The sequence below is a fragment of the Rhinolophus sinicus genome, chromosome 4, assembly GCF_057876585.1.
Source record: "Rhinolophus sinicus isolate RSI-liver-muscle chromosome 4, RSI-T2T, whole genome shotgun sequence".
Taxonomy (NCBI): domain Eukaryota; kingdom Metazoa; phylum Chordata; class Mammalia; order Chiroptera; family Rhinolophidae; genus Rhinolophus; species Rhinolophus sinicus.
In genome coordinates this window covers 21,410,502-21,435,691 of record NC_142504.1, presented here as the reverse complement: position 1 = coordinate 21,435,691, position 25,190 = coordinate 21,410,502, and the positions used below count along the sequence as shown (strand labels likewise).

Below are 25,190 nucleotides of genomic sequence, written 5' to 3'. Positions count from 1 at the left end.
TTGGTCCAGACCTTTTGGAGTCACGCCTTTCAATGTGAATTTTTCCATAAGACAGAGTTTCTTATTTGCCTCTCTTTGCTCTATGTATCCAAGTCTATTAATCAGTTCCAACCTATTTCTGCTCTTAATCTTAGAATTGGTGAGCCCAGATCACCCCGGAAGGGGAGGGTATAATTTCTATTGACTTGGGAGTGCTTTAATAGGAGGCATCATATCCTTTCACTCCCTCAACATGTAACCGTCCCCCTGGCACTCTAATGTTTTTCCCATTTCACACATGTTCCTTAGGATCCAACAGAATATAGAACCCTAAGTGGTCAAGCTACATATTTTGAGTTTGGATTGTTATGTGTAAAACCTCAGGTTGAAATCAGATAGTCAAAAACTTAAGTTACATACTCTATTGTCTGCAATGGGAATGCCACAAATTCAGTACCAAAATTTGCAATAATCAGATTCTGAGGGTTTCAGTATTAGAATTTTATGCAGTTCTTTCTGACTTTTCCAATAATGCCCAATGATGGCTTTCTTCTTACTCCTTGCCCATCCCACTCCTTGCCTATTCGACCCTCCTGTCACTCACTTTTTGGCATGAGTAACTCGGCCTCTGCTTGTGCCTAGGTTCATTATGTGGCAGCTGTTTTCATTACCATCTCATTATTTCACTGAGGGGGAGATGTTTCCATGGTGATGCTGAACTGAATAAGTAGAGATTTTACTACACTAAGCTTTTATCTACTCAGTGTTCCAGTTAGAGGGGAATTGAGCTAGAACCTTTCCAGTAGGCAAAGGGATTGTAAATCTCCCTTCTGTTTGCTGTTATCTGTCTGTGCTTTTTATCAGTGAAAGTATGTTGTAATTATGAGTTCTTAACAGATGGCACTTGATGAAGAAAACCAGTAGTTGTTTCTTTTTATTCTAATTAACTTTCCCTTTTAAAATACCCATGGAAGTTTTCAGAGTAGCACTCCATGCAATAATTGATTAGCACTATTAATTTTTTTTAATAGCCCCACCAGGAAAAGAGAATTTGCAGTCCCAGGAAAAATTCTGTATGGCAACTGGACCCAATTATTAATGTGATCATTGCTGAAGCTTTGATTGCTTCCAAAATAGTTTCATTGTCTGGGGAAACTAAAGGTCACAACAGCATTGAAATGACTGTTTAATACTTTCTTCACATGTGAATGACATTCGCTTTTCATTAATTGCTTTTAGGTTAATCCTACATTTGTAGGAAAATTTTTATTAATACATTTTCCCTTGTGGTAAGTCTTCAGTAATTTGATATTCACTGAAAATAAATCTGTCCATAGCAGTAAGTTCTTTTTTCACCATTTGTCTTTGGACCTCTAGCCAAATGAAATCACATTTGTTTAACACTGAAGTTCTTAGGCATTATATTCTCATTTTAATGTAACAACAATGTCCTAACTGAAGTCCAAAGACAATTCAGAAGTTTAGAGTAAACTGCATTGATATTGACAGAACTATTAAGGACATCCATTAAACAAATGCACCAATCAGGCATGTGATGGTTAATACAGAGCATGATCAAGCCAGGTATCACCAGGAATTCACTTTAATGTAGATTTATTTCTGACCTGATCCAATGGACTTCATGATCAGAAGGATATTGTTTCACATTTACTCATATCTTAGTATTATTTCTATAGAGATTTTGTCCTAACTGATTTTCAATAAATGTAATCCAATGGGTGGTACAGTAGGACACAGTATAACAGAACACTTCTCAAAGAGGAAACTATTATGTATTAGAAGTGATGGTAGATTTCTTTCCTATGTATCTCGTTTATTCCTTGTACCAGAGTGAGGTGGATATTACTATTTTCACTTAATTGATGATGAAACAAATGTTTTGGACATTTAAGTAACTTGTCAAGTGTCAAACATCCCGTTAGTATTAGCTTTGGGGTTCAAATTCTGGTGTTTAATTTACTGCTCCTAACACCTTATTGGAAGCAATTATGGAATTATTGTACTCACTGTTGGTGTCTAAATAAAGTAGGGAAGTTTCTTGGGAGGTTGTGTGAACAATTACAGGCTGAGAGCATAATGGAAAAGCATAGAAGAGGTAGCAAAATTTAGCATAAAAATATGCTTTTATGTAGAATTTTATATATTAATAAATAATAGGTGGCAATATCTTGGACAAATAAATCACATATTAAAATTAGAAATATATTTTTTTGTAGGTGAGGATTGGTTTGGTGGGCAGTTCAAACTTTAGTAGTTTCTCCTCTCCATCAGTCCTCATTTCAAATCAAAGTGCATTAGAATTGTTCATCACTGTTTATTTTAAGCTGTTTCTAGTTCAACTAAAGTCTCATTTCTACGAACTAATATCTTCTATTTCTATATGAAACTCAAGTGTTCTGTTCCTTAAGTATTTAGATACAACTTGTAGAATTGCCATAACCTATACCTTTGAAATACGTGTAAAGACATGAGAATCTTACCTTAATATCCCATTTGGCATTCAAAGTTCTATTTCATTAACCCACTGAGCTAGATTAAGTATAATTTCATCTTTGTTTATTAGAATGTTCCTATTTACACTTCCTGCAAAACTTTGTTTTCTATACTTTAAATTAAGGAGATATCTTGGAGTTGAGATGGGCATTGATAGGGTTATCGGGATATCCTCTGGTCAGAATATTTCCAAATATGCAAGATGAAACTAACACAACCAAAATGTTCATTCAAGTGTTTGTAGAATTGAGGTCTTTGAAAATTGTAGTTATAGACAAAGCAGAGCTCCATTTGACTGTGAGCCAACTATCACCTGGTACTATTTTTGTACAGTCTATTATTATCAAGAAATGTCTTCACAGAGTGAAAGTATAATGACCTTTCAGTCCTCTAAATGTGGATAAGAGCTCAATGTCAAAATACATTGCTATGCTTCACCACATAGCCAGAAAGAAAATTAATCAAAATTTTATGTGTGCAGATGGAAATGCTTAAGCCAGTTTTACAAACCAATTACTGTTCAGTTCCAAAAACCTGTAACTTGTTTGAGATTTAATACACACTGAACAGCCTCAGAACTCCTTGAAGAATAATAATTCAAACTTAATGTATAATGTAAGTTGACTACTCTTTCTGTGTTCTTTAGTTTCTATATTTTTCAGTTAAGGTAAGTATAATTCAGGACCACGCAGGAGGTGCCTTTATAGAGTATGTTTTCTGCTGATTGGCCTTTCTGCAAAGACTTATGCAGCATATTTTAGTGATGCAGTACCGTTGGTCTTAGGGGGCCTGATTCTGCACTACTTGTTCAGAATAAATGTCCTGAGAATCCTGAATGAAGACAGCTGAATTTAAGATCAAGAAGCAAGGTTTTATTTTAGCATTGGTCATGGCTAAAGCTTCAGAATTACTATCAAAGAATCTAACTTTGCAGGGATTTTGTTGTTGTTTTGTTGTTGTTACTGTTTTTGCTTTAAAAAGCTGTTGATGTCCAGATCCAAGAATACACTTTACTGTTTAAAATAATGTTTTCGTATGATGTAAATAATATGTGCTCAGGTTATAAAAGATATACTAAAATGAAAGTAAAAATCACTCATACTGCCACCACTCAGAGACAACCATCATTAATATTTAATATTAATACTGTAATCTAATGAATATATTTCAAATAATTGACAAAATATGCTAAAATTGATGATAGTGTTAAAATTATAACATCTATATTTTAAAATTTGCAATGCATAATATTACAACTGACATTTAGTAAGCAATGTATTTTGAATGTTTTCCCATGTCTTTGATAAGACCATTTGCAATGGCATAAAACATTAAAGATTAAATATAATGTATTCCATTTACAAATCTTCAATTTTTAGTTTATTATTCCCTACAAATAATTTGAAAAATTTAGGTACTCAATTGCTCATTTTAAGTCAACATTTAAATTTTTTTTTTATCGTGGGTTTAATAGTTACCAAATGAGCCATTTCCACAATATTAAAATATTAACGTTTTAAATTAAAACTATTACAGCGCTCTTATATACATAATATAATCTAATAACATAGTGACTTGATGCCCACAATTGTATATTTGAAAGATATGTCAACAAGCTCTTTTTTTCAGAAAGTGTACCGAAGTTACTTACCTTAACTGAAAAATAAAGAACCCAAAGAACACAGAAATAGTAGTCAACTTAACATTCTACATTAAGTCTACATTAGGAATGACTTTACACTCCTAATAATCAGATAGCCCTTATACCCCACTGATTTTTTTATCAGATACCCCACTGATTTTTTTCATCCTAATATAATCTATTTTTATGTTTGAATTAGTTATGTTTTAAAAATATTTGATTATCTCTTTCTACCTTTCTGAAACAAAACATATACATAAAATTACATTTGAAAACTCATTTATTGTTTGTTACCATAAAGCTCTAAGTGTTAAAAAAATTTCTTTTGTATTGAGTTATGATTATATTTATATTAAATAATTGATCAAAGAAATCAAAACACAGAGGGTACCAAAAAAAGTATACACATTTTAAGAAAGGAAAATCTATTAAAATTGTAATACAATTAATGACGCTAGCATTCATTTGATTAACGTCATCATTTGAGCAAACCTCATACTACACATCGCTACCGTAATTCAATTCAACTTCAAAAAGTAATACATAGATAACATCTCTTAAAACGTACACATTTTTTGGTACCCCCTGATACTTTTTATGAATAATTATTACACATTAAGGTTAAGGTTTTGTCAGAACTGTATTTCTTAATATGATGTATGCAGGTTTTTTTCAATAGCTGGTATATTCATGGATAAATATTCCCTACTTCTAAAATGAGAAAAGTTTTAGTGGAAATTAAATGAAAGGTCACTAATAAGTGTACAGCTTACCTGAAATTTCCTCATGATTGTTTCTAAGTGTATTATTCACAGAAGAAGCTACAACACATCCCCTTTAAGTTAGTCCAAATCAAATAAGTATGTGGCAGAAATGAGAAAAACAAGCAGAGCAGTTGTTGACATGATGGTGGGCAGGAGACCTACCAAAAGAAAAGACACGTGAATGTACAGTATCAATATTTAGCAAATATTTAGCAAATATTAATGAAAATATTTCTTCTTGAATCTGAGTACATGCAAAAAAAAAGACAAACAAAAAACTCATAAACTTACCTCCACCATTGTTCTGTTTTACTCAAAGTAGAGACACGGGAATTAAAAATAGAATATTTCACTCCTTGAAGTCATTAAAAAAAGTAACAGAAACCCAGTTAGTGTCTTGATTGGAAGAGGCTTCACAGACACCAAAATTTTGAGTTGCCCTTTGTTTGGCACCCCATAGTCTTTAAATCTGGGGAAATGCTGTCTTTCTAAGTGCAGGATGGGCAAGAGATGTGCCTTCCCTTGGTAATGTGGAAAGGGCATTAGGGAAAGTGAAGGTGGAAAAGTAAAATAGACATGATACTTTGATCAAAGGCATTCTCGGGTTTAGGAAAAAAGTCATTTAAAATATAAGGATCTGGAAACTGGTTTTCTTGAAATTGTCAATACTTGTGTTCCATATGGAGTGCCTTCAAATACCCCCCAAACAACTGAAACTTGGGTTGAACCCTGAGCTTCTGGCCAGCTTATAGACAGGCTGCCTTTAGGTCATCATTGGTGCACTAGGGTTTTAAAAGTCAACAGTTGCTTAAATACATTGACTTAAGTGATTACTATTAAAACATGTTTGTTTTTAAGATGGTTACTCAGAGAGCGGGAATTCTACGTTACATAATCAAATCATCACCGTTTATGGCCCACCTGGAGACTAGCTCGATCCCTTGATTATAGCTGGGAAGCTGAGACACCCAGAGAGGGAACGGATTCTTCCCATGTAACCTGCATAGTTAGTGGTAACAAAGTAACTGGGATTACCACTCAAGTGTCCTCTTTTATGAGCCAGCTCAGGAAAGAAATCCTCTTATGTTTATTGTTTAAAGTTCAGCCTTAATATAATTTCAAACTAGAATTCAAAAGTTGCCACGCACAAGGTACAGAGACATCGATGAAGGGGTGTCTCTGGCAAAAAAGCCTCTTGCCAGGAAATTCATCTAGATTTCACAGAACCTGAAGTCTAGACTCCTCACTGTATCTATTTATTCTCTGTAGTTTTGACCAATGTTTATTTCCTTGGTTTCTTCTGTGGTGTGGCCTTCTTGGTCTTTGGGGACTTCAGCTTCTTCTCTCCTAGGAACTTCCCAGAGACTTTCTTCATCATGCATAGCACTTACCTTGACAATGTTCATTGGGATTCTACCGGGCCTCATGGAGATGGGGCCCAAGTGGGTCTTTCGAATCAAAGCAAGCTTTGGAGACCCTCCACACGTGTTTATGGAACTTCCCTAATGCCTCAGGTGCTCACTTGTCTTTGCTCATTTCGCTTGTCTTTTCAAACCGTCTCTCCTACCATCTGCTTGCTCACCCATCAGTCTCTCTTTGACTACTTCACAGCTTTTGTTTACTAATGCTTTCAGCTTCTCCATTGCTTTAGTTTTTCTCTCAGTTTCTTCTCTGCCTCAAGACGTTCCTTTGGACATCTCTTCAGCTTCGGTCTTCCTGCCGGATTCCTTCAAAATTCTCATTTGCTGTTTCCTTACAGCAAGATTCTGATTGACCCAATTTATTTCTGTTCAGTCAGAGACTTTGATGCCAAGCAACCCTGAGTTCCTGGCCAGCCCATAAACTGGCTGCTTATAGATTGGTAGCTTACTTTTGACCCAATCAGATTTGGTCCATGTGGAGTGTATCACCAGAGGCTTGACGCTGTTCCTTCAGTAAGACAATCCACCTTGAAAGTAGAACACAAGTTGGTGGTCTGTAGGACACTGCTATATCCTCAATAATGTTTTGCATCTTCATTTTATTTTTGGATAAAGCAATATATTGTGAACATGCTTTCTTGATAATAAATTATGATATCACCTTACTGCAATAGTTTCCAAACAACATTGCACATTGCAAATGGGGAGCTTAAAAAAATAACAATGCCTATGCCTCATTCCCAGAAATTATGATTTAATTGGTATGGAATGTGACCTGCGCTTTGGAATTTTTAATAGATCTTCAGATGATTCTAAATTACAGAGAAATTAGAGTGTCCTTGAGTGGATGCACTATAACTTATTTAATGACTATTTTCTCAATGGACATATTTTAAGGTGGTTGATAAATTTTCATTATTTTAAAAAACACCAGTAAAAATTTTTAGTCAGATTTTTTTTTTTTTTGGCTACTGAGTTGTATGAGTTCTTCATATATTTGGATATTAACCCTTTATTCAATATACGAGCTGCAAATATTTTCTCTTAAGTTGCCTTTTCATTTTCTTGATGATTTCCTTTGCTGTGCAGAAGATATTTAGTTTGGTGTAGTCCTGATTGTTTGTTTTTGTTTTTGTTGCCTTTATTTTTGGAGTCAGATCCAAAAATCTCTAAGACCAATGTCATGGAGCTTACCACCTATGTTTTCTTTTAGGGGTTTTATGGTTTGAGGTCTTACATTTAAGTCGTTAATCCATCTTGAGTTAATTTTTGTGTGGTATAAAATAGTCTAGTTTCATTCTTTTGCATGTGGTTGTCCAGTTTTCCCAATACCGTTTTTTGAGGAGACTGTCCTTTCCCCACTGTATATTTTTACCTCCTTTGTTGTAAATTAATTGACCATATAGGTGTGTGTTTATTTCTGGGCTCCCTAGTCTGTTTCATTGATATGTATGCCAGTTTCTTGACTTAAAAGAACAACAAACTTTCATTATCAATTGTTTGTTATTTTTATGATAAATAAATGAGACCTAGAACAATATAATGGGTTCGTATTATTTAAACATTATTTGCATCTATTTCTTACCAGAAGCATGAGCTAAAAAACACAAAAGACATGCAAAAGTTTAACTCCACCAAAGTTTTTCCTTTTTGCAACATCTCTGAAATTCAAATGCTGTAATTTTCTTGGGTATAATGAAGCAACAGAGAAACAGCGATGATGGCATAATAAATCCCGATGATGTTCAACGGATGGCCCTCTTGCTCATTTAATTTCATAATCAAAATCCCAAACATGAAGTTTAAAAGGGATTTGGTTCCCCTTCGTGCTACCCTGACATTTGTGTTTGTCTGTAATGTAATCTGTACATATAGATCTCAAGTCCTGTGGAAAGTTAGCATTAAATTACCGGTTAATGTTCCTCTGGAAGAATTGTGTTCATTACAGCATGTCTTTGAAGCAACTCAAATATCCTTAGAGTTGTCCTCCAGTTTATGATGCTGAACGTATGGTGCTCTAGCCCTATAAGAAAATAGCAAAGATGAGATTGCCTTGTAGTCTCATTTAAATAGTTAATTTTATCTTTGTTTTCTTAAGTCACATTTCATTGTGCTTCTCAATGGTGCAAAACTAATTGACTCTTATCACAGTTACATTACCTTCGAAGGCAGATAAAATTAATGCAAAGTAAACGATCACTACAATCAGAGATATCTGGTTAAAAGGGAGACAGGCTTGCATAAAGTGGCTGCACAATCCACAGAAGGCTCTGGCAGAATAATAAATCATTACTTTCTCCAGGTTATCATCTTGTGCTCTAGTTCATTATTTTGTATCATTTGTTTTAACCTTGGATTGTCCCTACTACATCTGCTCTGCTGTGATTAATTCTGCTGATGGAAATAAACTGTCGAAGGGCAACGCTGTATTGCATGACTAATTAGCCTACCGAGTGATGTCCATAAATTAACATTTTGTTTTTATTCATTTAAATAAATCAAAGTTGTCCAAACTTTTTTTTTTATATAGATCACTCCAACATCAATTTATTTTTGTAACCTTTTAGCTAGATCAATTTACTTACTTTTTGGTCAACTACTTGTTGAAGGGTTTATTACTGTCACTTTCATACAACTAGTATAGCTAGGTTATTGTTCCTGTTGGTCCAAAGGAAGAAAGATTTTGTTTTCAGTTAAGCTGAGCTCTCTACCAGGCTTTCTGTTTCAGTGTATCCTTCCTCCGCTACCTCGTGTCCCCAATCTGGCCACAGGCCATCGTTCTCTGTTTCTATTGGTCATACATGTCTGAAAATGGTTATGCTATGGACTGAATGCTGGCATCTCTCCTCAAATTCATATGTTGAAGCTCTAAACCCCAGTGTGATAGTATTAGGAGGTGGGGTCTTTGGGAGGTAATTAGGCTGAAATTGGGTCACAAGGGTGGGACCCTCATGATCAGATTAATGTCTTTATAAAAGAGGAGACACGAAATGTCTCTCTCCACATTCTGAGGATACATACAGCAAGAAGGCCGCAAACCAGGAAGAAGGCTCTCACCAGACATTGAATCTGCCACCACCTTGGTCTTGGACTTCTCAACTTCCAAAACTGTGAAAAGTAAATGTGTGTTGTTTAAACCTCCCAGTCTATGGTATCTTGTTAGAGCAGCCAAAACTGACTAAGACAGGTTACTAATGTGAAAAACCAAATTATTTTCAAAGGAATGTTCTAGGGCCTCTATCAAAAGAAAAGACATTTTTAAGATACTGAGAGGCAGGCAGGGACCAAGCTATTGATTTGTGTGTGTGTGTGTGCGTGTGCATGTGCGTGTGTGTGTGTGCCTCCACCTAAAATAGTTGTTAGGACCAAGCTGGCTCACAGTAAAGTTTAAAAATCAGCTCAAGAAAGCTATGTGAAAAAACATTATTAGTTATAAAACAGATTATTTCAGGAACAGAAAATTTGATGGGAAATGTTTGATATATTCTACAACATTGGGTTCCTTGCCTCCAAAGACTATTTGAAGAATAGAATTAGTCTTTCAGGAACACTATTTCATCTGTCTTATGTTAAGAAAACCAATTAGGCCCTTTCCAATAAGGAGTTCACTGCATACCACCTCAGGAGACTGAATAATATAAGAAAATGTGTAAGTCCTCATGTGAATTTCAGAAAGTTCTCATACTGGCTGTCCTACACTTTTATGCCAGGGTGTGTTGGAGCAGGCTTCCACTAGCTCGCAGGAACCAGACTGTGCATTCTTCCTAATTCCATGCTCAGTGAGGGTACCTTGGTAGCTTGAATCTGGCAGTGAGAGTTTTTATTCCATGGAAATGTGCAAATAGTACAAACCAGGACTTTTGTTTTCCAGAGAGCAGCTTGTTAAATATTTATCAGCACTGTATTGTTTACATGCAGGGAAAATGTTGCTAGGCATTGCTCTCCTATACCACCTTTTCGGTTTAAATTCTTAGCTGGTTCATAGAAGAATCTTTATATTTCTATTCATTCTTCTCCCTCCACTCCCTGTCCCCCACCCTCTCTCTTTCTTCCTAGGAACACAGTTCATCATCTTCCACCCTTCCTCAGTCTTCTGCCCTGTTTGAAATAAATACCCTAAGAATTCTCTGTGAGTGAAATCATCAGGAAACAGTTATTCCCAGGTCTTTTAATTCAGCTGAGTCAGATACCATCATCTCAGTTACCACTGCAGACAGGTTTTTACCCTTATAACACCTGTGCACCTGTTTCAGCTTTACACAGGTGGGATCACCTTATGTCTTCTTTGATACTTAGATAATTTTGACAGAGGAAAGCACCACACAATTGAATCACTACATCATACATAACTGAATCACTACTCTGCTTAGTGACCACCGTGTTTTCATTAGAAATAAAAGGTTTGCCTACAGGAGCCATTTGAAACCAAACAAACGTGCTTTATCAGTCTATTTCATGCCTAGTATTACTGTCCTAAGTCCTATAAGGGATACAAGAATTTGTTTTGAGGAAGTACACATGCCTGAGGTCAGAGGAAACAGAGAAGTTGGGAAAACTTGAGAGGCATTTATATTTAACTTGAGCAAAATGTTGAATAACTATCATGCCTGGGGATTTGATTTTTATGATACATTTAGATTTATGAGTATTTGAGCTATGGAGAAAATTTCTTGGGTATAATAAACTCTTCTTATATTTATTTCTCTTTGGTTAGCTTAGCTTTCCTGACTTATCATGGTGGTATAATGCACATAAGTTAAGTTACTTCAATAATTGAAGATTGTACATAACTCATAGTCCCTACTCTTCACTGAACAAGCACAAAGTGTAGTTTTAGACAATTCTTTGTTAATTGTGAGACATACATTTTTATAAATAAGTCCCCAATTTGAACTTATTTTCTCATCGTTTGGCAGTAGAAATTCAGAATATTGTACTAATGATGTTGAGAGTCCCATTTAACTCTAAGGGACTGTGTGATCCATGGTTTTCTTACAAGTCTAGGGCATCACCCATACATGTAAAAATGGTTAATTGAAGATTTTGCTTATTTGATTACATATTAGTTATCAAACTTGCAATAAATAACACGTTAGAGTATTTCTTAAAATTTCCACATTATGCAATCCAAATTCTGTCACTGTCATGCGGGAGACCCTGCTCACTGCGCCATTTGTCGTGCAGGGAGGCCTGCAGGGTCTCTGCTCCCGCTCCCCATACAAGAACGCAGGATATGGTGAGGCCAAAAAGGAACACCCACGGAGCCATAGGCAGGGGAGTCATACCACTATATTCTCTCTGGCGGCACTATACTCTCACTGGAGGCTGGATCCACACTGTCCGCAAACTGCCATCCACGCTTGCCAGCCCAGCCACCATCTTCTTGCTAGCCCCCATTCTTTTTCTCTCTTTCTGCTAGCGTAGCCACAGCAGTTATATTAGTGGCCAATGGCTCACTGGTTACAGCTGACGGCCAACTAGCCACAGCTGATGGCCATGCAATCACAGTTGATGGCCATTTACTACCTGAGCCAGGCACCTGTCTATATGAGGCCGAGAGCCTGGAAACTTCTTTCTGGGGCTCTGCCCCCACAGTTACCAAGTAGAAGCACACAGGAAAAAGTCTTATAAGCAAGTCTATTAATAGAGGGAAGTTTCTGTTTCAAGCAAAGACAAGGGGGAAATATAGGTTTTCTTTCATGTACATACCATGTGACCAAAACTTTTCTAGCTGTTTCACATATGTTCATATTGAATCACAGCAATTGAATGAGATATTTTTTTCTCCATTATAGAGATGTGGAATCAGAGATTCAAGGACATATCTTAACTGTGTATTAATATAGCTGGCAAGCAGAAAAGCCAGGATTAAAATTAAGGTCTATCTAGTTCTAAAGCCTACTTTTGTTTTCAGTGTCCCATACTTTAGAAAGAAGCTTTCCTAAAAGAAATTTCAAAATTCATTTTTTTCAGATATTGCAGCTATGAAGCCTATATCTATATCTATATCTATATCTATATCTATATCTATCTCTATCTCTATCTCTATCTCTATCTCTATCTCTATCTCTATATCTATATCTATATCTATATATTTCTGAGTCAATACAATATATATATATATATATTTCTGAGTCAATACAATAAAGTTAACCCTACACATCAAACCCCCCAAATAAACACATTTTGCTATGTAATAATTCAATATTGCCCCTGTGGGGACAGGGCCCCAGAAAGCAGTTTCTAGGCTCTCGGCCTCATGTGGAAAGGTGCTGGCTCAGGTAGTAAATGGCCATCAACTGTGATTGGATGGCCATCAGCTGTGGCTAGTTGGCTGTCAGCTGTAACCAGTGAGCCATTGGCCACTAATATAACTGCTGTGGCTACACTAGCAGAAAATGGGGGCTAGCAAGAAGATGGTGGCTGAGCTAGCAAGCGGAGTAGTGAGGGTTGCGGATCGTGTGGCTCCTGCTTCCTGTGTCGCCAGCCCAGCCGCCAGTGAGAATATAGTGTTATGACTCCCCTATCTATGGCTCCGTGGGTGTTCCTTTTTGGCCTCACCATATCCTGCGTTCTCATGTGGGGAGTGGGACCAGCGACCCTGCAGGCCACCCTGTGCGACAAATGGCGCAGCGAGCAGGGTCCCCCGCACGACAGCCCCAAATAAAAATCAACTGAAAAGTCCGCCGGTCTAGGGATAACCCTACAAGAGGAATGGCATGTAAGTTTCATTTCCTATGTCTTATCTATTGGTAATGGCTGTCTGGATCTCCGCGTGGAGAAGAAATCTGAGGTGCTATCTGGAGTCAGCAGGAAGTAGCTTTGAGACCCATTAGAGATGAAGTCCATGGTCATGGGATAGGAAAATGGCAGTTCATGTGCCGCGTGTTGGTAGGAGCTGCCACAAATATTAGTAGATAGTAAGTAACTTGGGATGCTACCGCTCAAAATTGCCTTCTATACTCAAAACTCTTTCCATTAATCTTATTTTGGGGGCTTAGTATTTCCTAAGCTTGTCTGATCATAAGAATCATCTAGGGTAGTTATTTGAAAATATTATTTGCTGGGCCTTTTATCTGGAGATTCAGGAGGTAAGAGTGGAAGGCCAGGAATTTTATGATCTGGCAAGTTTGAGACTATTTGAGTTGCTTTTGTATTCAGAAGTCCCTGTGAAGGACAAACATTAACTTATTAAGCAGTAATAACTTAAGACATACTCTTTCTGGTAGAAATTTAAGTGCACATACACCAGGGGCAAACAGCACACCAATTGGATGGTGACTGATGGGTGATCAGAGAAGTTCAGAGCGTGTGATAGCTGACCCACCTCACCTGACTCTGCCCAGCTTGCTGACTTCATCTCCCTCTGCTTTTCCTCTCGCTTACTCTACTCCAGCCACACTAGCTTTCTGTTGCTCTAACAAGTGCGTGTTCCCACCTCAAAGCCTTTGCCCTTGTTGTTCCCCTGCATGGGATGTCATTCCTGGAGACTTCACAGGGCTGGTGTTTCTCATCCTCTCTTAAGTAGTAGGGCTATTGAGTAAAAGAGCCAAATAGAAAGCAAAGAGGAAGAAGAAAAGCACAATTTTAAGTCTGTGAAGCAGACATTACTCATTGCCTCTCTGACAACCAGAGACTCTTTAATGTTGTAAAAGGATAGCTCCCCTTCCTAGCTCTGAGCAATGAGTGATGCCAGGCATTGCCCAGCATCTGCAACGACATCAGGGTAAACAAAACAATGGCTTTCCTAGAAAAGAAAGAAACAGAATGACGAGTATAAAAACAGAGGAGAAGAAACTCACTAGTTGCATAATAATTAAATCTGGGTAAAATGTGTTATTGAAAACCATTCAATCACTGCCTTATCTTTTCCGATTCTTGCAGGGTGCTCATAAGTATAATCATCTGACTGCATCTTTGAAATAGCATTAGGATTTGGGAAGCATCTTAATAAACACTAAGTGAAGCAACTCTGAGGAAAACATCATTAATCATGTCCTCTGATAAGAGATATTGTCAGTATTACATTTAGAAATTTATACTCAAGCTGAATTCCAGTAAACATCTCTTGTATGTGTTAGGAATTAGGACAATGAAGCCTTCTTGTTTAGTATAATTCTAAAAAATATATAGGCCTAATTTCTCAAAATAGAACTCACCTAGACTCATTTGATCTCCCAGTTGCAGACTCTTTCCAGGCCAGTTCACTTCACACAATGCTGCTGCATTCTCTTCAGAAAGAACTACGTTCATTGCATCAGTCATCTATTGAAAATAGTACCATAGCTCTCCATTGTTTTTTCAAATAAATTAAAAAAATCCTTAGGTTGGTTTTTAAGACACCTACTTAGCTACTGCTAGGTTTACCCCTCATCAGGTTAAGGTTGATATCAATTTTAAAAAGTCAACCAAAGCATAATAACTGACTGCGTAGTATATTATTATATAAGGCATATTACATATTATATAAAGTATCCTGAAGATACCAAAAAAATATATATGAAATACTCCCAGTCCTTTAAGGACCACTCAAGCTAATCTCATAAGAGAAGGCAACATTGCAAAGAATGTTGCAGACAACAGAAATTTACAGAAGAGAGAGAAAGAGATCAAATATTGAGAAAGAAATGGGCCTTGAAGAAAAGTAAGATTTAGTCAAGTGGAGGATAACAGAGAGGCTATTAGAGGTTTGGTGAATGTGTGTAAAGAAATGATGGCAGAGATTTGCAAGTATTTTCTGGGGCAATGAATAGACCAAGAAGAATGGAGTAGAAAGTTTATATTGGGAGTAGTGGACCAGATTTTGGTGGTCATGCATCTAAATTTGTTCGTTTTCTTCTTTTGTTGTTTTTAGTGTTATATACCACATATCAGTGAAATCATATGATTCTCAACTTTTCTGTCTGACTGATTTTGCTTAGCATTATAATCTCAAGATCCTTCCATGTTGTCACAACTGGTACTATTTCATATTTTCTTACTGCCGAATAATATTCTATTGTGTATATATACCACAACTGCTTTACCCATTCATGTATTGAAGGACATTTTGGTTATTTGCATGTCTTAGCCACCGTAAATAAAACTGCAATGAACATTGGAGCACACACGTCTTTATGGATAAATGTTTTCAGATTTTTTTTGCGTAGATACCCAGGAGACAGATTACTGGGTCATATGATAATTCTATTCTTAATTTTTTGAGGAACCTCCACACAGCCTTCCATAGCGGCTGCACCAATCTGCATTCCCACCAACAGGGTATGAGGGTTGCTTTTTCTCCAGTCTCTCCAACACTTGTTACTGTTTGCCTTGTTGATAGCCATTCTGACTGGGGTGAGGTGATATCTCATTGTGGTTTTTATTTGCACTTCTCTGATGATTAATGATGTTGAACATTTTTTCCTATGTCTATTTGCCATTTGTATGTCTCTTCAGGTCCTCTGCCCATTTTTCAATTGGGTTTGTTTTTTTGTGGTTAAGTTGTATGAGTTCCTTGTATATTTTGGATATTAGCCCCTTATCAAAGGTGTTGTTTGCAAAAATCTTCTCCCATTCAGTTGGTTGCCTCTTTATTTTGACAATGGTTTCTTTTACTGTGCAGAAGCTTTTAAGTTTGATATAGTCTCATTCATTTATTTTAGCTTTTACTTCCCTTGCCTTTGGAGTCAAATTCATAAAATGCTCTTTGAACCCAAGGTCCATAAATTTAGTACCTAAAACAATAAACCTTCTATGCAGTTTATTGTTTTAGGTCTTCTGCTTAGGTCTTTGATCCATTCTGAATTAATTTTGGTACATGGTGACAGACAGCAGTCCAGTTTCATGCTTTTGCACATGGCTTTCCGATTCTCCCAGCACTATTTGTTGAAGAGGCTGTCTTTTCTCCATTGTGTGTTTTTTGCTTCTTTGTCAAAAATTATCTCTCCATATTTATGTGGGTTTATTTCTGTGTTCTCAGTTCTATTCCATTCATCTGTGTGTCTGTTTTTATGCCAATGCCATGCTGTTTTGATTATTGTAGCCCTGTAGTACAAGCTAACGTCAGGGAGTGTGATACCTCCAGCACTGTTCTTTTTTCTTAGGATTGCTTTGGTTATTCAGGGTATTTTGTCGTTCTATACAAATCTGATGATTTTTTGTTCTATTTCTTTGAAAAATGCCATTGGGATTTTTGATGGGGATTGCATTAAATCTGTATATTGCTTTGGGTAATACGTCCATTTTAACTATGTTGATTCTTTCAGTCCATGAGGAAGGAATTTCTTTCCATGTCATTATATTTAAGATCCACTCTAAATCCAGGATGATCCCTTCCAGAAATCCTGAATTTGGTTATATCCGTAAATACCCTTTATCTAAATAAGGTCACATTCACAGGTTCTGGGGGTTATGACATGGTTGCATCTCTTGAGGGGGTCTCTAGTCAACCCACTACAATTTGCCTTCTAGCCCCCCCAAAATTCACATCTGTCCCACATACAAAATAGATTCACCTCATCCCAACATCTCCAAAAGTCTCTGCCCATTACAACATCAACTTTAAGTCCAAAATCTCATCTAAATATCATCAGATCAAAGTCCCAAATCTTATCATCTAAATGATCTAAATGGGTATGGGTTAGACTGGGTGAATCATCCAGAGGCAAAACTCATCTCCATCTGTGGACTTGTGAACACAGAAAATACATGATCTGCTTCCAAAATACAATGGTGGGATAGGAGTGGGATATATGTTTCCATTCCAAAAAAGAGAAATGAGAAGGAATAAAGGGGTTGCCTGTCCTAAGCAACTTTGAAATTCAGTAAGTCAAATTTCATTAGGTTTTAAGGCCTGAGAATAATCCTGAGTCCAGGGTTTCAAACTCTGGGCCTGCAGCAGTGGCTCCTTCAGCTTCTGGGTTCACATGTCCCCAGGGTCCTTTGGGCCATTCTCAGTGGTCCCACTGACCACCAAGGACAGCTCTGCCCATGGAGGCATTCTTTCCTTTTTTTTTTTTAATTAAATTTATTGGGGTGACAATTGTTAGTAAAATTACATAGATTTCAGGTGTACAATTCTGTATTACATCATCTATAAATCCCATTGTGTGTTCATCACCCAGAGTCAGTTCTCCTTCCATCACCATATATTCGATCCCCCTTACCCTCATCTCCCACCCCCCACCCCCCGCCCCCCTTACTGAATGGTAAGCACATATTTGTAGCTGAATAGCTCTATCAGCCCATTTCCTGCCTGTAGAAGCCCAGAAATCATGTCTCAATCTTATCTTTTATGAATTCTGAGTTTTACATCCATCATAAGAAGGCCTTTTCTGTTACAAGAGTATAAAAGTTATTTCACATTTTCTTCCAGTGCTTGCAGTTCTGTTTTTTTACAACCATTACTTCTAGAAGGTATTTTTTTGCATCATTTAAGGAGGAGAAAAAATTGGTTTCCTAATCAATAGTCAGATATTTAGTTGATTGATCAGTACATTATTTATATAGTGACAGGATGTATCAGTTTTATCAAATATATGTATACTTGATTTAATGCCACTTTGGCAGAATTAATTCTCTATATTTCCCGTGTTTAGGCTCTAAGTACTCTTGTGAGCTCTCCGCCAATGGGAGCTGGTATGTACTGTATAAAACAGTTCTCGGCCAATAAATATACTATAGCTTTTAGCTGGGGAATCTGCTACTTAGCTAACCGTGGGGTGAATGTATTATGCAGTGCTTGTTATTTAAGATTCGGTGGCCTCTCTTTCATTCATTTTGTATACTGGGGCTTAATTGTCCAATAATGGCTAAAGTGAGTGAGTGTAAATAATAATATTGGATACACTTCAAAGTATAGTGTTATAAAGGGCCTTAAAGTGGACGTTTTGAGGAGGGGGTAGGTGTTTTCTACTCTAGAAAGCAGAAAATTAAGATCCTCAAGAAGCTAGGTAATGGTAAGTGACAATAAACATTAAGAAGCCCATCATAAGCATCACTGTGATCTGGATTGACCATACAACTCATGAAGATACTTAGGAAAAAACTACGGCAGGAGTCTTATGCCCACTTCAGAGAATCTGAGTACATTGCAGGAGTGGTTGCCAATAAAGGATATCAGGAAACCATCTCCATAGGGACTATGTAATAGTGATTCTCCTATAGAATTGATTCAGTTATGCTACTTTTACAGTAACACAGTCCCTCCATTAAATAGGGTGTGTGTACTAAATTCCTGTAAGTATATATGGGCCTGTTTCAGGAATATAAATTCTGCAATGTTCATTTATGTGTCCATTCCTGCATCAATACAACAGTTTTAATTACTGCAGCTTTAGAATGTTTTAATATATTGAAGTACAAAAGCATTTTCAAAAAGAGCTTGAATATTTCAGATCACTTATTTTTCCAGATGGACTTGAAGACAATCTTGACAAGTTCTCTTTTTAAAAAATCCGATGAGTGTTTTCACTGGGCTTATACTGACTAGATGATTTGGGGAAACTCTTATATTCTTCTTTTTCTCCAGGTTCGTAATAGATTTTATGTTCTTTAGTAACATTTTTTTTTTTTTTTATACAAGTCCTACGGTTTTGGAGTTTATTACTGTTTTGTTTTGTTCTTTTAAATTTTATTGCTCTAGTTGTGGGAACTTTTTTTCAATTATATTTTTAATGATATTTTGTAGGTTTTTAGGGAAAGCAGTTGTTTTATATATCTTATATTCAGTCACATTACTGACCTCTTATAGGAATAGGTGGTATTTCTTTTATTTGATTTTTTTTATCATGACTCATGACATCTGAAAATAATGACAGTTTTGCCTCTTGTTTTCCCCAGTATTGCTCTCTTCTTTTTCTTGCCTTATTCCACAGGCCTAGAAATTTGTCTGCTTTTAATGGGAATGTTTTCAATATTTTATCATTAAGTATATTTTTGTATGTCTCTAGTAAGTTTTCTTTATCAGGTCAAGCAAGCTTCATTCTGTTTCTATTTTACTGAGAGTTTTATTTTTTCACAATGTTGTCAAGATGATTATAGAAAATCTACTTTACTATATATGGTCTATATAAATTCCTTTTAAAAATGTATGAAGTATTTTTGTGACCTATTATATTTTTAATATTTATAAACATTTCATTCATGGCTGGGAAAAGGTTAATTACCTAATTTCCACATATAGTTATTAAATTGTGATAGTAGTTATTTAAATCCTATAACATCTTTTCTTGATTATTTGATTTATCAGAGAATTTGTTAAATTTTCCCAATGTATATAGATTATACATTGCTCCTGTTTTGTTTTTTTTGTTCATATTTTAATGTTGAGTTTTTAGATGAATAAAGATTCATTATAATTGTAACTTATTAGGGGATTTAATCAACAAACACATTCCACTTTTACTTTGTATCTCACCTAGTTTCTCTTTGTCAGCATTTATTTGGTATATTTTTCATCATCCTTTTATATCCAAATTTTTGTTTTAGACATGTCTCCTCTAAACAGCATATCATTAGATATTTTGCGATCACATGTAATAATCTGTCTTTTATAAGATTAACTTAACATATTGACTTTAGTTGTGATAATATATATTTGGCGTTTTATATTTGCTATGTTTTCTTTCTCATTTATTTTCCATCTTCAGCTGGATCTATTTAGTTTTGCCTGTGCCATTTTTTTCTTTCTGAAAAGCAGTTTGGAAGTAATTTATCCCATTCTTTTCTTCTCTTGAGTGTCCTGGAATTTTAGAAAATACATTTAAACTAAGGTTTTTCTATAATGTTAATCATTGGTGTCAGTAATCTGCCTCCCAAATTAGGTGAGATCCTTAAAATACTTATACTAAACTGAACATCTCCTAACCTCCCATGTTTTATAGATACCACTGGAAATTTTATTTACAGATTTTAAAATAATGTGCTTTATATTGTGGTTCAATTTTTGTGTGAATTTTGCCTTATTTACTGTGATAATCTTGACAATAACTTGATGAAAAATTATTTTTCTATCAGTTTCATTTCTTTCTTTGTACACCATTTTCTCTTTTATTCCACATATTCTTTCTGGTTGTATATGTTTTCATTTTAAGTATCCCCAAGTGATACTTTCAGAAAGCATTCACAGTGACAAAGCTTCTGAATACTTGGATATATAAAAATACCTTAATTTTGCCCTCTAATTTAAATGGTAGTTTGGCTGGACACAGAAATCTAGGTTTAAAATAATATTACGTTAGAACTTCACAAACATTTATCTATTTTGTTTATTGCCTGGAAGATCAAATGAGAAGTTTGACAGCAATCTGAATATCGTTTCTTTTTTTAACAATTTTTTTTAATTAAATTTATTGGGGTGACAATTGTTAGTAAAATTACATAGATTTCAGGTGTACAATTCTGTATTACATCATCTATAAATCCCATTGTGTGTTCATCACCCAGAGTCAGTTCTCCTTCCATCACCATATATTTGATCCCCCTTACCTTCATCTCCCACCCCCAACCCCCCACCCCCCTTACCCTCTGGTAACCACCAAACTATTGTCTGTGTCTATGAGTTTCTGTTTCTCATTTGTTTGTCTTGTTCTTTTGTTGTTTTTGGTTTATATACCACATATCAGTGAAATCACATGGTTCTCCGCTTTTTCTGTCTGACTTGTTTCGCTCAGCATTACACTCTCAAGATCCATCCATGTTGTCACAAATGTTCCTATATCATCTTTTCTTACCGCCGAATAGTATTCCATTGTGTATATATACCACAACTTCTTTATCCATTCATCTATCGAAGGACATTTTGGTTGTTTCCATGTCTCGGCCACCGTAAACAAAGCTGCAATGAATAGCGTTTCTTTGAAACTGTCTTGTTTAAGGTTGCCAGTTCGATTCCTCGACGCCCGCAAGGGATGGTGGGCAGCGCCCCCTGCAACTAAGATTCAACACGGCACCTTGAGCTGAGCTGCCGCTGAGCTCCCGGATGTCTCAGTTGGTTGGAATGCGTCCTCTCAACCACAAGGTCGCCTGTTCGACTCCCACAAGGGATGGTGGGCTGTGCCCCCTGCAATTAGAAAAGATCAACTGGACCTGGAGCTGAGCTGCGCCCTCCACAACTAAGACTGAAAGGACAACAACTTGAAGCTAAACAGCACCCTCCACAACTAAGATTGAAAGGACAACAACTTGACTTGGAAAAAAGGCCTGGAAGTACACACTGTTCCCCAATAAAGTCCTGTTCCCCTTCCCCAATAAAATCTTAAAAAAAAAAAAAAAAAAAACACTAAAAAAAACCTGTCTTGTTTATGTTTTGTCTTTAGAAGCTTTTTAGGGCCTGTGTGCAATTTCCCCCAAATTTCACATCTCTTTTTTTACACAAATGCAGACATCTTGTCCCCTATAGGAGACAATAATATCAATTTTTAAATATAAATTTGAGGTCATCTGAGAGGCCAACCAAATACAAGGAAGGAAGATTAAAACTAGATGCTTAATCAAAATGCACTACCACACCACCTGAAAATCTGAATAGCAGTTTGGAAGTAAAATCTACTACCATGGCTCAGAATAAGTTACAGCAAACACATCTAATCCAAATTTTAGAGAGTACATACCAGGAAGTGAGTTTGCCTTCAGAAGACTGGTAAACTGATCATTGAGCCCAACAAGACATTTGACCAGGAAAAGGTCAGATGGTTGGAGATAAAGCTAAATCAAAAGGAACAGGTACAGCAGAGACTCCAAGATGCATAGTCTCCAAATAGATGGTGATAGATTCAACTTCTTCCTCTCAAGAAGCGTCTGTGGCCCTTTGTAACCTCCTCTCATTATCCCACCCAGTAACTGTTCAAGCTAAAAGCAGCTGCTCCTGCCTTGCAAGGGGCTGAGCAACTGGGAGAACTAGGTTTGGGGTTGTTCATGGATCTTGATGCAATAGCACAGGCTTAGGAAAAATTAGGGGGATAGAAGAGGAAGAAGGGAAGGAGGTTTGGGGAGTGAAGAGGGTGGTGATGGTGGATTGAGTTGGCTGCATGTTAACTATTCTGAACAAAGCAAACCCTGAGGCATTCACATGTGAAGTAGTCTAAGCTTCCCCAGTCACTTTCAAACACCACCATACAATACCCTCAAAGTCTGAAATGAGCAGCTGACCCATAGTTAATGCTTCAAGGCTCACAAAATCATTGAAGAAGCCAGAATGAGGCAACCCAGATAGGAAATCTCAGTAGTTATTTCTCAATCTGTCTCTCCCCAATTTAAGATGAACTCTAATATACCTGATGTGGATGTAGAAAGTCACACTGGAGAAGCTGGGTCTTCAGGTGAACTTTTCATCAAATACCAAAGGAAAACAACAGGCAGGTTATATTTGTGTCTTATTTTATTTTAAAATAGAACAACACCAAAGTTATTCTCTCATAAAGGGACATGGATGAACAGGTAGGAAACAGATTCCCCATTGTGAGTTCTCCTGATGGCTTCCGCAAGGATCATGGAGATGTCGATCACTTGTATTTTGGAGCAAAGCTTCATGTTCTCCTCCTGAGGTATGGTGTTGGTGACCACTACAGCTTCAAAGCGTGCACTGTTGATGACAGTAATGGCTGGGCCAGAAAAGATTCCATGGGTCAAGATCGCATAAACTCTGGTGGCTCCAGCTGAGAGAACTTTGTCGGCTGCATGGCAGATTGTACCACAAGTGTCAGCCATGTCATCCACAAGGATGGCCACACGGTCCTTCACGTCTCCCACCAGCACCATGCGGTCCACTTCATTGGCCTTCTTCCGCTCTTTGTGAATCAGGGCAAAGTCCACATTCAACCAGTCCGCAATGGAGGTCACTCTCTTCGCTCCCCCAGCATCCGGTGAGACAATAGTGCAGTTCTTCCATTCAGAGATATTTTCTTTTATCCATTTCAGGACAGCCGTCTCTGCATACAAATTATCTACTGGAATATCAAAAAAGCCCTGAATTTGAGAAGCGTGTAGGTCCATGGTGATGATATGATCCGCGCCTGCTATCGACAGCATATTTGCAACAAGCTTGGCTGAGATTGGGGCCCGGCTCTTATCCTTCTTGTCTTGCCGGGCATAAGGGAAACACGGGATGACCGCGGTCACCCGGCTGGCTGACGCAATCTTGCAGGCATTGATCATGATCAAAAGCTCCATTAGATTGTCGTTGATTTCACCACAACCACTCTGCACGATGTAGACATCCTCCCCACACACACTCTCGCCAATTTCCACGCAGGTCTCCTGGTTGCTGAATTTCTTGCTCACCACCTTGCCCAGCTCCAGGCTCAGGTGGTCAGCAATTTTCTGGGATAAGTCCTGGTGGGAGCTGCCGCTGAAGATTTTGATATTTGGCATTTTGGTCAACTACCCTGGGCACTCTTGGTCCAGCAGTCACCGCTGCCACCGCTATTGGAACGACATCAGACCAGACTGTAACGGCTTCTCGTTGTTGTCACTGGCGGTTACTGTCCCTTCCCGCTGTGCGCAGCTCTAAACTGCCCTTGAGTCTTAAAAAAACAAGAAGAAAAAAGAAAAATCCTGCTTTGCACCCACTTCACAGTTTTAAACTAAAGAATCAAGTCTTCAGTTCATGGATTATTTTTCTCCTATTAGTTCCTGTATTAGTTTCCCAGGGCTTTATAAATAAATTTGGATACATAAAAATATATGGTGATGGAAGGAGAACTGACTCTGGGTGGTGAACACACAATGCAAAATATAGATGAGGTATTATAGAAATGTACACTTGAAACCTATTTAATTTTACTAACCAGTGTCACTCCAATAAATACAATAAGTAAAAAATACATATATATAAAACTTCTACAGCGCAAAAACCGTAAGTTTAAAAGGAAAGTTACAAACTGGAAAACGTGTCTAAAATATATTTTAGAGTTCTTCCAATTGAGTGAGAAAAGGGAATCAAATTTAAAAGTTTGAAAATGGTATAAATAGGCAATTCACAGGAAAAAATAAGTAGTAATTATTATATGAAAAATGCTAGTAATCAAGAAAATGCTAATTATTTTCACATATCAGTTAAAATTATAAGCTAGATAATTTCTATTTTAATAGAATGTGTGAATATATAGATTTTGCAAGGGAAATTTTTGCACATAACTTTTGACTCAATGTGTTTACTTCTAGGAAAATATTTCATAAAAATATTCACAAGTACCTCAAAAATATATCGATAGTGGCATTTATTGCTGTATTTATTTACTCAGTCAATATTTCCTGAGGTGTTCTATGTGTCGGGTGTTGTACCACTTACAGGGTATAAGATGGTGAATGACAATTTATTTTTAAATGCAAATAATTTTAACTCTACATTTTTAAGGAAAAGTTTTAAATAATCGCAATACTATATTTCCATTTTTTACCCCTGCAATACCAATACTAGTGCTTGTAAAGAGACTACAAGTATTATGAACTGTCAATTTTTTTGTGATCAAGAAAAAAAATAAGCAGGAACTAATCTTATGCTTCTCAAGAGAACAAAAAGTATATGAAAACCAAATAAATAAGTAAATAAAAGATGGTGAATGAGAAATAGTAACCTCTCTAGAATTGCTCATAAAATAAAAAATATGGAAACCTAACCACCAACAAATGTCCATCAGTAGGCCAATTATCAAATAAGATATTGTACCTACACAAGGAGCCATTAAAGAGATTGATTTATGTGTAGTGATATGGAAATGTCTCCAAGATATTTTTAAATGTAAAAACTCAGTCACAAAAATATGCACAGTATGATATTTATGTATTTAAAAATTAGATAATAGTTAAAGCATCTAATCATCTTTATTATGATTATCTTTGGAGAGGGAAATAGGTTGGTGGGAGTTGGGAATGAAGGAGGACTGTCAT

General features: G+C 36.6%; 1 protein-coding gene and 1 long non-coding RNA gene across 2 annotated transcripts in view; one reads left to right on the top strand and one right to left on the bottom strand.

Annotated features, from left to right (window-relative positions):
- The window catches only part of LOC148758336 (uncharacterized), a 58,065-nt gene extending 36,497 nt beyond the window's left edge, over positions 1–21,568 (top strand). The window contains exon 4 of the long non-coding RNA XR_016021060.1: positions 21,179–21,568. This is a non-coding gene — a long non-coding RNA (uncharacterized LOC148758336). The remainder of the gene's footprint in view (positions 1–21,178) is intronic.
- Positions 21,569–22,715: 1,147 nt separating this feature from the next.
- Positions 22,716–23,672, bottom strand: PRPS1L1 (phosphoribosyl pyrophosphate synthetase 1 like 1). Its single transcript, XM_019726656.3, has one exon. The coding sequence runs from the start codon at positions 23,670–23,672 to the stop codon at positions 22,716–22,718; it is 957 nt and encodes a 318-aa protein (XP_019582215.2).
- Positions 23,673–25,190: the final 1,518 nt, after the last annotated feature.